Source organism: Oncorhynchus masou, chromosome 3 (assembly GCF_036934945.1).
Source record: "Oncorhynchus masou masou isolate Uvic2021 chromosome 3, UVic_Omas_1.1, whole genome shotgun sequence".
In the NCBI taxonomy this organism is placed as follows: Eukaryota; Metazoa; Chordata; class Actinopteri; order Salmoniformes; family Salmonidae; genus Oncorhynchus; species Oncorhynchus masou.
The window spans coordinates 43,328,736-43,343,427 of record NC_088214.1 but is presented as its reverse complement, the minus strand read 5'-3'; the positions used below and the strand labels follow the sequence as shown (position 1 = coordinate 43,343,427).

General features: G+C 45.4%; 1 protein-coding gene across 25 annotated transcripts in view; it reads left to right on the top strand.

Moving 5' to 3' along the window:
• The window catches only part of kif1ab (kinesin family member 1Ab), a 59,980-nt gene extending 46,363 nt beyond the window's left edge, over window positions 1–13,617 (top strand). For all 25 annotated transcript variants that reach the window (XM_064941765.1, XM_064941850.1, XM_064941841.1 and 22 more), the window contains 2 exons: window positions 10,027–10,145; window positions 10,290–13,617. In XM_064941765.1, coding sequence (XP_064797837.1) covers window positions 10,027–10,145; window positions 10,290–10,329 — 159 coding nt within the window. In that variant the 3' untranslated portion in view covers window positions 10,330–13,617. The remainder of the gene's footprint in view (window positions 1–10,026; window positions 10,146–10,289) is intronic.
• The last annotated feature ends 1,075 nt before the right edge of the window (window positions 13,618–14,692 follow it).

The window sequence follows — 14,692 nt, the reverse complement described above, 5'->3', positions numbered from 1 at the left end:
GAAAACTTTTTTGCAAATGTATTAAAAAGAAAACACAGAAGTACCTTGTACCTTGAAATACCTTGTACCTTGAAATTGAGCTCAGGTGGGTCCTGTTTCCATTGATCATCCTTGAGATTTCTACAACTTGATTGGAGTCCACCTCTGGTAAATTCAATTGATTGGACATGATTTGGAAAGGCACACGCCTGTCTGTCTATATAAGGTCCCACAGTTGACAGTGCATGTCAGAACAAAAACCAAGCCATGAGGTCGAAGGAATTGTCCCTAGAGCTCCGAAACAGGATTGTGTCGAGGCACAGATCTGGGGAAGGGTACCAAAACATTTCTGCAGCATTGAAGGTACCCAAGAACACAGTGGCCTCCATCATTCATAAATGGAAGAAGTTTGGAACCACCAAGACTTTTCCTAGAGCTGGCCATCCGGCCAAACTGAGCAATTGGTGAATAGAAGGGCCGTGGTCAGGGAGGTGACCAAGAACCCGAGGGTCACTCTGACAGAGCTCCAGAGTTCCTCTGTGGAGATGGGAGAACCTTCCAGAAGAACATCCATCTCTGCAGCAATCAGGCATTTAGATTCTCTGGTCTGATGAAACCAAGATTGAACTCTTTGGCCTTAATGCCAAGCGTCACGCCTGGAGGAAACCAGGCACTGCTCATCACCTGGTCAATACCCTACGGTGAAGCATGGTGGTGGCAGCATCATGCTGTGGGAATGTTTTTCATCGGCAGGGACTGGGAGACTAGTCAGAATCGAGGGAAAGATGAACGGAGCAAAGTACAGAGATCCTTGGTGAAAACCTGCTGTAGAGCGCTCAGGACCTCAGACTGGGGAGAAGGTTCAGCCCGGACTTGAACCCAATCTAACATTTCTGGAGAGACCTGAAAATAGTTGTGCACTGACGCTCCCCATCCAACCTGACAGAGCTTGAGAGCATCTGCAGAGAAGAATGGGAGAAACTCCCCAAACACAGGTGTGCCAAGCTTGTAGCTTCATACCCAAGAAGTCTCGAGACTGTAATCGCTGCCAAAGGTGCTTCAACAAAGTACTGATTAAAAGGTCTGAATACTTATGTAAATGTCATATTTCAGTTTTTTATTTTATGTAAAAAAAAACTGTTTTTACTTTGTCATTATGGGGTAGGAACAAAAATCTATTTAATCAGTTTTAGAATGAGGCTGTAATGTAACAAAATGTGGAAAAAGTCAAGGAGTCTGAATACTTTCCAAATGCACTGTAAATATGTTTATTTATTAGACATTTTACAGGATGAAATAAGTTGAGATGCACCATCTCATTTTCAATTGTCCAAATGAAAAATATGTAACACATACACTTGTATGTGGACACCCCTCCAAATTAGTGGATTTGGCTATTTCAGTCACACCCAATGCTGACAGGTGTATAAAATCTGAGCCCACAGCCATGCAATATCCATGGACAAACATTGACAGTAAAATAGCCTTGATGAAGAGCTTAGTGACTTTCAACGTGGCACCGTCATAGGATGCCACCCTTCCAACAAGTCAGTTTGTAAAATGTCTGCCCTGTTCGAGCTTCCCTGGTCAACTGTAAGTGATGTTATTGTGAAGTGAAAACGTCTGGGAGCAACAACAGCTTAGCTGCGAAGTGGTAGGTCACAGAAAGGGACCGTCGAGTGCTGAAGCGCGTAGCGCGTACTAATTGTCTGCCCTCGGTTGCAACACTCACTACCGAGTTCCAAACTGCCTCTGGAAGTAACGTCAGCACAAAAACTGTTCATCGGGAGCTTCATGAAATGGGTTTCCATGGCCGAGTAGCCGTACACAAGCCTAAGACCACCATGCGCAATGCCAAGCATCAGTGGTGTCAAGCTCACTGTCATTGCACACTGGAGCAGTGGAAACGCGTTCTCTGGAGTGATGAGTCACACTTCACCATCTGACAGTTCGACGGACGAATCTGGGTTTTGGCGGATGCCAGGAGAACACTACCTGCCCCAATATATAGTGCCAACTGTAATGTTTGGTGGTTGAGGATTAATAGTCTGTGTCTGTTTTTTTATTGTTCGGACTAAGCCCCTTAATTCCATTGAAGGGAAATATTAACGCTACAGCATAAAATTACATTCCAGACGACTCTGCCCCTGTGCACAAAGCGAGGTCCATACAGAAATGGTTTGTCGAGATCGGTATGGAATAATAGCAGTAAAGCGGGGACCAAATCCGTATTAATGCTCATGATTTTGGAATGTGATGAGCAGGTGTCCACATACTTTTGGTCATGTATTGTACAGTACCAGTCAAGGGTTTTTATTTTATTTTTACTATTTTCTACATTGCAGAATAATTGTGAAGACATCGAAACTATGAAATAACACATATGGAATCATGTAGTACTCCCCAAAAAAGTGTTAAACAATATTTGAGATTCTTCAAAGTAGCCACCCTTTGCCTTGATGACAGCGTTGCACACTCTTGGCATTCTCTCAACCAGCTTCATGAGGTAGTCACCTGGAATGCATTTCAATGAACAGGTGTGTCTTGTTAAAAGTTAATTTGTGAAATGTTTTTCCTTTCTTAATGCGTTTGAGACAATCACTTGTGTTGAGACAAGGTAGGGGTGGTATTCAGAAGATAGCCCTATTTGGTAACAGACCAAGTCCATATTATGGCAAATAAGCAAAGTGAAACGACAGTCCATCATTGCTTTAAGACATGGTCAGTCAATCCAGAAAAGGTCAAAAACTTTGACAATTTCTTCAAATGCAGTTGCAAAAACCTTCAAGCCCTGTGATGAAACTGGCTCTCGTGAGGACCGCCACAGGAAATGAAGACACAGGGTTACCTCTGCTGCAGAGGATAAGTTCAATAGAGTTCCCTGCCTCAGAAATTGCAGCCCAAATAAATGCTTCACCGAGTTCAAGTTACAAACACATCTCAACATCAACTGTTTAGAGGAGACTGAGTGAATCAGGCCTTCATGGTCGAATTGCTGCAAACTAACCACTCCTAAAGGACACCAATAATAAGAGGAAGACTTGCTTGGGCCAAGAAACATGAGCGATGAACATTAGACCGGTGGAAATCTGTCCTTTGGTCTGATGAGTCGAAATTTGAGATTTTTGGTTCCAACCGCCGTGTCTTTTTGCGACGCAGAGTAGGTGAACGGATTATCTCTGCATGTGTGGTTTGCACCATGGAGCACGGAGGTGGTGGTGTGATGGTGTGGGGGTGCTTTGCTGGTGTCACTGTCAGTGATTTATTTAGAATTCAAGGCACACTTAACCAGCATGGCTACCACAGCATTCTGCAGCGATGCGCCATCCCATGTGGTTTGCACTTACAGGTTGATTACACAAAATCAAAAAATCAAATTAAATCTAATGTATTTGTCACATTCACATGGTTAGCAGATGTTAATGCGAGTGTAGCGAAATGCTTGTGCTTCTAGTTCCGACCATGCAGTAATATCTAACAAGTAATCTAACCAAACAATTTCATAACAACTACCTTATACACACAAGTGTAAAGGAATGAATAAGAATATGTACATAAAAATATATGAACGAGCAATGGCCGAACAGCATAGGCAAGATGCAGTAGATGGTATAGAGTACCGTATATACATATGAGATGAGTAATGTAGGGTATGTAAACATTATATAAAGTGGCATTGTTTAAAGTGGCTAGTGATACATTTAGTACATCAATTTTTCATTATTAAAGTGGCTAGAGATGAGTCAGTATGTTGGCAGCAGCCACTCAATGTTAGTGATGGCTGTTTAACAGTCTGATGGCCTTGAGATGAAAGCTGTTTTTCAGTCTCTCAGTCCCAGCTCGGACTCTACTTTGATGCACCTGTACAACTGTGCAGTTGCCGTACCAGGCGGTGATACAGCCCGACAGGATGCTCTCGATCTGTAAAAGTTTGAGTGTTTTTGGTGACAAGCCGAATTTCTTCAGCCTCCTGAGGTTAAAGAGGCGCTGCTGCGCCCTTCTTCACCATTTACATTTACATTTACATTTAAGTCATTTAGCAGACGCTCTTATCCAGAGCGACTTACAAATTGGTGAATTCACCTTCTGACATCCAGTGGAACAGCCACTTTACAATAGTGCATCTAAATCATTTAAGGGGGGGGGTGAGAAGGATTACTTTATCCTATCCTAGGTATTCCTTGAAGAGGTGGGGTTTCAGGTGTCTCCGGAAGGTGGTGATTGACTCCGCTGTCCTGGCGTCGTGAGGGAGTTTGTTCCACCATTGGGGGGCCAGAGCAGCGAACAGTTTTGACTGGGCTGAGCGGGAACTGTACTTCCTCAGTGGTAGGGAGGCGAGCAGGCCAGAGGTGGATGAACGCAGTGCCCTTGTTTGGGTGTAGGGCTTGATCAGAGCCTGGAGGTACTGCGGTGCCGTTCCCCTCACAGCTCCGTAGGCAAGCACCATGGTCTTGTAGCGGATGCGAGCTTCAACTGGAAGCCAGTGGAGAGAGCGGAGGAGCGGGGTGACGTGAGAGAACTTGGGAAGGTTGAACACCAGACGGGCTGCGGCGTTCTGGATGAGTTGTAGGGGTTTAATGGCACAGGCAGGGAGCCCAGCCAACAGCGAGTTGCAGTAATCCAGACGGGAGATGACAAGTGCCTGGATTAGGACCTGCGCCGCTTCCTGTGTGAGGCAGGGTCGTACTCTGCGGATGTTGTAGAGCATGAACCTACAGGAACGGGCCACCGCCTTGATGTTAGTTGAGAACGACAGGGTGTTGTCCAGGATCACGCCAAGGTTCTTAGCGCTCTGGGAGGAGGACACAATGGAGTTGTCAACCGTGATGGCGAGATCATGGAACGGGCAGTCCTTCCCCGGGAGGAAGAGCAGCTCCGTCTTGCCGAGGTTCAGCTTGAGGTGGTGATCCGTCATCCACACTGATATGTCTGCCAGACATGCAGAGATGCGATTCGCCACCTGGTCATCAGAAGGGGAAAGGAGAAGATTAATTGTGTGTCGTCTGCATAGAAATGATAGGAGAGACCATGTGAGGTTATGACAGAGCCAAGTGACTTGGTGTATAGCGAGAATAGGAGAGGGCCTAGAACAGAGCCCTGGGGGACACCAGTGGTGAGAGCGCGTGGCGAGGAGACAGATTCCCGCCACGCCACCTGGTAGGAGCGACCTGTCAGGTCGGACGCAATCAAGCGTGGGCCGCGCCGGAGATGCCCAACTCGGAGAGGGTGGAGAGGAGGATCTGATGGTTCACAGTATCGAAGGCAGCCGATAGGTCTAGAAGGATGAGAGCAGAGGAGAGAGAGTTAGCTTTAGCAGTGCGGAGCGCCTCCGTGATACAGAGAAGAGCAGTCTCAGTTGAATGACTAGTCTTGAAACCTGACTGATTTGGATCAAGAAGGTCATTCTGAGAGAGATAGCGGGAGAGCTGGCCAAGGACGGCACGTTCAAGAGTTTTGGAGAGAAAAGAAAGAAGGTATACTGGTCTGTAGTTGTTGACATCGGAGGGATCGAGTGTAGGTTTTTTCAGTAGGGGTGCAACTCTCGCTCTCTTGAAGACGGAAGGGACGTAGCCAGCGGTCAGGGATGAGTTGATGAGCGAGGTGAGGTAAGGGAGAAGGTCTCCGGAAATGGTCTGGAGAAGAGAGGAGGGGATAGGGTCAAGCGGGCAGGTTGTTGGGCGGCCGGCCGTCACAAGAAGCGAGATTTCATCTGGAGAGAGAGGGGAGAAAGAGGTCAGAGCACAGGGTAGGGCAGTGTGAGCAGAACCAGCGGTGTCGTTTGACTTAGCAAACGAGGATCGGATGTCGTCGACCTTCTTTTCAAAATGGTTGACGAAGTCATCTGCAGAGAGGGGGAGGGGAGGAGGATTCAGGAGGGAGGAGAAGGTGGCAAAGAGCTTCCTAGGGTTAGAGGCAGATGCTTGGAATTTAGAGTGGAAGAAAGTGGCTTTAGCAGCAGAGACAGAGGAGGAAAATGTAGAGAGGAGGGAGTGAAAGGATGCCAGGTCCGCAGGGAGGCGAGTTTTCCTCCATTTCCGCTCGGCTGCCCGGAGCACTGTTCTGTGAGCTCGCAATGAGTCGTCGAGCCACGGAGCGGGAGGGGAGGACCGAGCCGGCCTGGAGGATTGGGGACATAGAGAGTCAAAGGATGCAGAAAGGGAAGAGAGGAGGGTTGAGGAGGCAGAATCAGGAGATAGGTTGGAGAAGGTATGAGCAGAGGGAAGAGATGATAGGATGGAAGAGGAGAGAGTAGCGGGGGAGAGAGAGCGAAGGTTGGGACGGCGCGATACCATCCGAGTAGGGGCAGTGTGGGAAGTGTTGGGTGAGAGCGTGAGGGAAAAGGATACAAGGTAGTGGTCGGAGACTTGGAGGGGAGTTGCAATGAGGTTAGTGGAAGAACAGCATCTAGTAAAGATGAGGTCGAGCGTATTGCCTGCCTTGTGAGTAGGGGGAAGGTGAGAGGGTGAGGTCAAAAGAGGAGAGGAGTGGAAAGAAGGAGGCAGAGAGGAATGAGTCAAAGGTAGACGTGGGGAGGTTAAAGTTGCCCAGGACTGTGAGAGGTGAGCCGTCCTCAGGAAAGGAGCTTATCAAGGCATCAAGCTCATTGATGAACTCTCCGAGGGAACCTGGAGGGCGATAAATGATAAGGATGTTAAGCTTGAAAGGGCTGGTAACTGTGACAGCATGGAATTCAAAGGAGGCGATAGACAGATGGGTAAGGGGAGAAAGAGAGAATGACCACTTGGGAGAGATGAGGATCCCGGTGCCACCACCCCGCTGACCAGAAGCTCTCGGGGTGTGCGAGAACACGTGGGCGGACGAAGAGAGAGCAGTAGGAGTAGCAGTGTTATCTGTGGTGATCCATGTTTCCGTCAGTGCCAAGAAGTCGAGGGACTGGAGGGAGGCATAGGCTGAGATGAACTCTGCCTTGTTGGCCGCAGATCGGCAGTTCCAGAGGCTACCGGAGACCTGGAACTACACGTGGGTCGTGCGCGCTGGGACCACCAGATTAGGGTGGCCGCGGCCACGCGGTGTGGAGCGTTTGTATGGTCTGTGCAGAGAGGAGAGAACAGGGATAGATAGACACATAGTTGACAGGCTACAGAAGAGGCTACGCTAATGCAAAGGAGATTGGAATGACAAGTGGACTACACGTCTCGAATGTTCAGAAAGTTAAGCTTACGTAGCAAGAATCTTATTGACTAAAATGATTGAAATGATACAGTACTGCTGGAGTAGGCTAGCTGGCAGTGGCTGCGTTGTTGACTTTGTAGGCTAGCTGGCAGTGGCTGCGTTGTTGACACTACACTAATCAAGTCGTTCCGTCGAGTGTAATAGTTTCTACAGTGCTGCTAATCGGGGCTAGCTGGCTAGCTAGCAGTGTTGACTACGTTACGTTACGTTAAAAGAACGACAATAGCTGGCTAGCTAACCTAGAAAATCGCTCTAGACTACACAATTGTCTTAGATACAAAGACGGCTATGTAGCTAGCTAGCTACGATCAAACAAATCAAACCGTTGTACTGTAATGAAGTGAAATGAAAATGTGATACTACCTGTGGAGCGAAGCGGAATGTTGACCGGGTAGTTGAAGTTCAATTCGGTAGACGTTGGCTAGCTGTTGGCTAGCTAGCTAGCAGTATCTCCTACGTTAAGGACGACAAATAGCTGGCTAGCTAACCTCGGTAAATTAAGATAATCACTCTAAGTCTACACACTCTAAACTACACAATTATCTTGGATACGAAGACAGCAAAGACAACTATGTAGCTAGCTAACACTACACTAATCGAGTCGTTCAGTTGAGTGTAATAGTTTCTACAGTGCTAGTGGACGTTAGCTAGCTGCTGGGCAGATAGCAGTGTAGACTACGTTAGGACGACGAAATATGATAATTACGCAATTATCTTTGATACAAAGACGGCTATGTAGCTAGCTAAGAAGAAATTGCTAAGATTAGACAAATCAAACCGTTGTACTATAATGAAATGTAATGAAAATGTAATGAAAAGTTATACTACCTGCGGACCGAAGTGTAGATGCGACCGCTCGCTCCAACCCGGAACCGGAACGGGACCATTTCAGGTTGTCCGTGATGTGTACGCCTAGGAACTTTCCACCTTCTCCACTACTGTCCCATCGATGTGGATAAAGGGGCTGCTCCCTCTGGTGTTTCCTGAAGTCCACGATCATCTCCTTTGTTTTGTTGACATTGAGTGTGAGGTTATTTTCCTGACTCCACACTCCGAGGGCCCTCACCTCCTCCCTCCTCCCTGTAGGCCATCTAGTCATTGTTGGTAATCAAGCCTACAACTGTAGTGTCGTCTGTAGTGTCGTCTGCAAACTTGATGATTGAGTTGGAGGAGTGCATGGCCACGCAGTCATGGGTGAACAGGGAGTACAGGAGAGGGCTCAGAACGCACCCTTGTGGGGCCCCAGTTTTGAGGATCAGCGGGGTGGAGATGTTGTTACGTACCCTCACCACCTGGGGGCGGCCGGACAGGAAGTCCATGACCCAGTTGCACAGGGCGGGGTGGGTCTCAAGCTTAATGACGAGTTTGGAGGGTACTATGGTGTTAAATGCTGAGCTGTAGTCGATGAACAGCATTCTTACATAGGTATTCCTCTTGTCCAGATGGGTTAGGGCAGTGTGCAGTGTGATTGCGATTGCGTCGTCTGTGAACCTATTGGGGTGGTAAGCAAATTGGATTGGGTCTAGGGTGTCAGGTAGGGTGGAGGTGATATGGTCCTTGACTAGTCTCTCAAAGCACTTCATGATGACGTGAGTGCTACAGGGCAATAGTCATTTAGCGTCGTGTGCGCTAGCGTTGCAAAATACATTTCAAAATCTATATTATTCAATTATTGCACCCACACTGCTCGCGCAACGAGCGTCTGCAACAAGCGTCTGCGTTGACAGGCGCTAAAATAGAAGTCAGTTATATTTGAGATGCAGATCTCGCAGCAAGTCCTGCCTCTCCCATCTCCTCATTGGTTTATAGAAGCAGGTACCCACGTACCATCTCCTCATTGGTTACACCCACTTGGGTGACTGAAAGACGAACGAGGTCTTTGGCGGTAATGCACCTAATTTATGAATGTTGCCAATCACAATATAAAGTCCAGAGAATAAAAATCCTAGAAGGAGGAGAGATGACTAGAAATTATTCGATTGACTGTTTTATTTGTGGATTAATTGTCGGAGTAGAGGACCTTCTGCATTTCAGGTGAAATAACAACTCAATGTTTTATATCGAGGACAAATTAGCTAGCAACAGCAAGCTAGCTAAATAGGACAACTTAGCTAGCAAGTGCAAGCTGGCTAGCTAAATTGCCATAAATGTTTAATGCTCTTCAACCTGTCCACAAATTAATGTAATCGGTTCAGAGTTTGTTTTGATATTTTAACCTGCGTGTCGTGATCGCGTTTGATGTGGGGGGACAAAGTTAATGCATGCTAGATGGCCCATGCGCACAGCCGGTTTGGGTTCTGTATTAGTCCCACTATCATTTGTTTTTCAACAGGACAATGACCAAATCACACCTAAATGCTGTGTAAGGGCTATTTGACCAAGAAGGAGAGTACCAAGATTGTGCAAAGCTGTCATCAAGGCAAATAGTGGCTACTTTGAAAAATATAAAAGATAAAATATATTTTGATTTGTTAACACTTTTTTGATTACTACATGATGCCATATGTGTTATTTCATAGTTTTGATGTCTTCACTATTATTCTACATGTAGAAAATAGTACAAATAGAGAGAACCCCTTGAATGAGTAGGTGTGCAAACTTTTGACTGGTACTGTATGTCATTAATGTATTGCAAAAATACATCATACATTTTTTCAGGAATATACTATAAATATACCACAAATACAATATTCCACAAATATATTTGCTGGAATATACATTTGTTCTATCAATATATTTGTAAATATATAATACATATACCCTTACGTAATGTTATCCTGGATCTTTCCAAATGTAGCTAATTTTCCATGTGTCATCCTCCTTGTAACCACAGAATATGCTCTCTGTTTTTAGACTCCAAACACATTTGCAGTGTGCACCGAGCATCGTGGTATACTCCTCCAGGCCAGTAATGACAAGGAGATGCACGACTGGCTGTATGCTTTTAACCCCCTGCTCGCCGGAACCATCAGGTATAGGAACCCCTCACTGCCTCAACCTGGTTATCTTAGGTGTTCCTTCCCTCAACTCTTGATTTTTAGTGTAATACCAGATTAGTTCAATCTCCTTGTGAACGCTTATTTAAGATTAACCCTCCCCTCTCTTACCTCTTCAAGGTCTAAGCTCTCCAGAAGAAAGTCAGGCCAGAGGATGTGAGAAACAGGAACACCCGCTGTGTGTGGGGGGGGGGGGACATCTGAAATCTCCACGGACCCTCTGCTGTATATACCTTATCTAAACAGCTCTCTCCTGCGCTGCTCTCCGTCCTAACAGTGCTCCATCCTGTCGCTGATACGTCCTCAAATAGCACTTAAAACCATCCCAGCCGATCTCCTCTTTGACGCCTCTTCCTGGTTACCTGGATCATGCATGGTATAAACTACCCATTAAAGACCATTAAAACCCGTATACTGTAAGACTAACTAACAACACAACCCTGAGTAGTGGGGCTTAGCTCCGCTGGCTGTGATGCTCCTTATTGTCATGTGTATGTAGACCTTACCTTCCAGGCTTACAGCCCCTATAGGGTTTAGCCAAACAAAGGAAGAATATAACGCTTATGTCTTAGTCCGAGTTGTTATCAGTTCCAATATCATGCAACTTACTACCACCCACTATTTGTATATGATGCCCCATATCCAAACCTCTCATGTATTTCTTATAAACACTGTAGTCTAATAAGAAAAAGAATAATGGGAAAATGGTATATTCCCTTTTCTAGTCCTCTCATAAGATATCTCTGTTTCTGTGTGTGTGTGTTTAGTGCGGGGAAGATAGCAGTACCTATCAATGCTCTTTCTCATGCTAACAGCGTATCCATATTACCTCATGTTGAAAATCGCTGGGCTGCAGGCGCATACTGTAACTCGTTGTCATTGCATCTGTTTTGTATCCAAGGTTTTGGACGATATACAGTGTGATAGATGGGATGCTGTGAAGGTACATTGGACAGTGTAGGGTGAAAAGTGACATAATAGGACAATGTTTTGGACAGAATACAGTGGGATAGAATTGTAATAGTTGGATAATATGATGGATAGAATGTGATAGGACAATAGGATGACTCTTTGGCCTCCATGTTTGGATAATGGTGAGTTCGCTGTGCTGACATTTCATAGTAACACATTTGCTACAGTAAAGTATAAAGTATGTCATTTTGCTGGCTGCCTGACAGGGGAGAGCAGTTGTGTCCTTGATTTATTTTCACCTTATGTGGTTTTCCATATGATTTGTGTATGTACATCATTTGTTCATTTTTTTTATTTGTATGGGATCACTGACCAGTTTTGTCGCGTCGCACTTTATTGTTGCATTATGTACACTTTATTTCACTCAGTTGCTTTAAACCAAAGCATTCCAATCTCAATTTTAAATAGTAAAGATATTCTCTGTTGTGTAGACTTGACAAAATGGCTCCCAGGTTTTAGAGATATTAATGTAATCTTCAAAACATCAAAACCTACTATTCCTCTCCTCTATTTTGACCCTGAATGTCTGTTTATAAGTGAATTATACCATGTAGATACACTAAGAATGGTTCCAATCGAGCAAGTTGACGTTTATTCCGTTCTATGGTGGTGGGTTACAGTAATGTTGAATAATTCCAGTTTTTCATCAATCCCACACTTTCACATCGTTGACGTCCACCACGTTCGCTCAGTACTACATGTATCAAAGCAAACATTTATTTACTGGGATGCTATGAACCTTCTATTGACGCTATGTGTCCATGTGAATCTATCCGTTTGGATTAAATAGCCCTAATACAGTATATAGCCTACGTCAGCTCCTTGTTGTAAAGTAGCGTATTAACATCCTTTGCTCTGCTTTTGTATAGCTTGTTTTACAGCCTGGCGTTTGTATCCGAAACCTATACAGAACCTGTCTCACATCCAGTGACTTGGGAAGCTGTTTATTGTTTATGTGACCATACTGCTACATCCAGATGACATGCAAACTGCTCACTGGAACAAAACGAGTCCTAAGTCAATCAAGGGGGCGCTGCGGACTGAAGTAAACGCAAAGGGACTCTTTCAGCGCTACGTTGTTCTAGCAGCCCATAAAAGATGGGCAATTTCAAACTGAAGTTGCCGGTTGTCTCCTAGTCTAGCTGTGCTATGCTCTTGCGTGACCATGCTTTATTGAAAATCAAGTGCTAGTCTTGCGTTTACGGTAACGTCGTGTGTTAGTGCAGCAGACCAGGGCCGTGGCCAGACAGCCAATTGGATCATGTCTTACTGTTGTTCCTTGTTCTTACTGCGAGGGTCGTGGTTCGGGTCAAACACAATTCTCCCGTGTAGCAGATCGTGCATGCTTTAGGCCAGCCAACCTACAGAGCATGCTGAGATAGCCACGGCAAGGTAAAACATGCAAGACATGGCATGCTCACACGCTGTCCCATAACTACGCGTTTATAGCCTCCAATTATAAACATATCCTTCCCAATAAGGAATATAATTGCTGTTATATACTGGCGGTTCTTTCTGTTTTCTGATTCTAGAACGCTGACACCAAAAACACAACCTATCGCTAGGTAAATACCATTAACTAAGGAATCTGGGATTCATATGGTGGGTCAGGTTGGGGTCATCTTGGTGTATGCATTTTAAGCTTTGTTGTACACTGGTATGCCACTTTAATTTGTCTGCTCGAACAATGGAAGAAAATAAAGCTCTATTTATGAATTATTGTTGCTATTTGGAGGTGGAGTATGTCAGCGGGGAATGTTTGAGCTATTGAATTGTCATCCAAGTCTAATTTATTGTATTTATCACATCTCATAATTGAATGAATAATGTGTGAGTAAGATTGGTTGGGGGGTAGGATATCCTTCAACAGAAGGAGATGTTGTTTTTTCAACTGTACTATTGTCGCTTTAGCGTGTAGCACCTTAAATGCATCTACTGTAAAGGGGACTCTTAACTCTACTTGTTAATGCTAGGATAGCTGACTTTCTGTCCTCAAAGAAGAATTCCCTGCAAGTTAAAACAATGCATTTGAAGTTCAGTGATCTGGCTATAGACGAATATGGATTGGCTCTTTCACTGATTTGACTGCTTTTTTAACATGACATTTCCTGGATCCAAGCATGTAGATGTGTCTCTTCCTCACCCTGGTCTCTCTCTTTCCCTTACTGCTTGCTATTGATGTCCTATCCCCCTCAGTGCAGCCCTGTAGAGAAACGCCCACCTCCATGACTCGGTATTGACTCTTCTTGACATTTGATTGGCACCTTTCTTGTAAATAATTAACCTGATAGGATCCACCACAGCCAATTGCACAGATGTAACCCCTGTTCCTTTATACCATAATAACTGGCCTGTGACATCATCTCAGTGCTCACGTTATCTTTGAGTGTTGGAGTTCTAGTGTCTTCTAATGTTTGTGGACACGTAACCAGTTGTCGAAATAAAGTGAAATAAATGTCACATTTATGCAACACTTGCTTGTGTCCTTTGTTTGGATTTTGTTTGGCATCATTTATTAGCGAAAGATCATAGATGTGCTGGTTTGGACAACTCAACTGGACATCGAGAACTCTGAGCATCTCTAATGCAGTGCTATTCATTCCTCTTCCTGGGGAACCTACATGGTGTGCATGTTTTTGGTCCCGTCCAGCACTAACACAGCGGATTCAATTAATCAAATACTTGATCATTCATTTTTTTTGGATGAACAGCCAATGTGTGTGTCCGTGTGTCTTGTGTGTGTGTTTGGCCCCACCTGTTCATTGTGTGTGTGTGTGTGTGTGTGTGTGGTTCTACCTGTTCAGTGTGTGTCTGTGTTTGGCCCTACCTGTTCAGTGTGTGTGTGTGTGTTTGGCCCTAGCTCTTCAGTGTGTGTGTGTGTGTGTGTGTGTGTGAGTGTGTGTGTGTGTTTGGCCCTACCTGTTCAGTGTGTGTGTGTGAGTGTGTGTGTGTGTTTGGCCCTACCTGTTCAGTGTGAGTGTGTGTGTGTGTTTGGCCCTACCTGTTCAGTGTGTGTGTGTGTGTGTGTTTGGCCCTACCTGTTCAGTGTGTGTGTGTGTGTTTGGCCCTACCTGTTCAGTGTGTGTGTGTGTGTTTGGCCCTACCTGTTCAGTGTGTGTGTGTGTGTGTTTGGCCCTACCTGTTCAGTGTGTGTGTGTGTGTGTGTTTGACCCTACCTGTTCAGTGTGTGTGTGTGTGTGTTTGACCCTACCTGTTCAGTGTGTGTGTGTGTGTTTGACCCTACCTGTTCAGTGTGTGTGTGTGTGTGTGTTTGGCCCTACCTGTTCAGTGTGTGTGTGTGTGTGTGTTTGGCCCTACCTGTTCAGTGTGTGTGTGTGTGTGTTTGACCCTACCTGTTCAGTGTGTGTGTGTGTGTTTGACCCTACCTGTTCAGTGTGTGTGTGTGTGTGTGTGTTTGACCCTACCTGTTCAGTGTGTGTGTGTGTGTTTGACCCTACCTGTTCAGTGTGTGTGTGTGTGTTTGGCCCTACCTGTTCAGTGTGTGTGTGTGTGTGTGTGTTTGGCCCTACCTGTTCAGTGTGTGTGTGTGT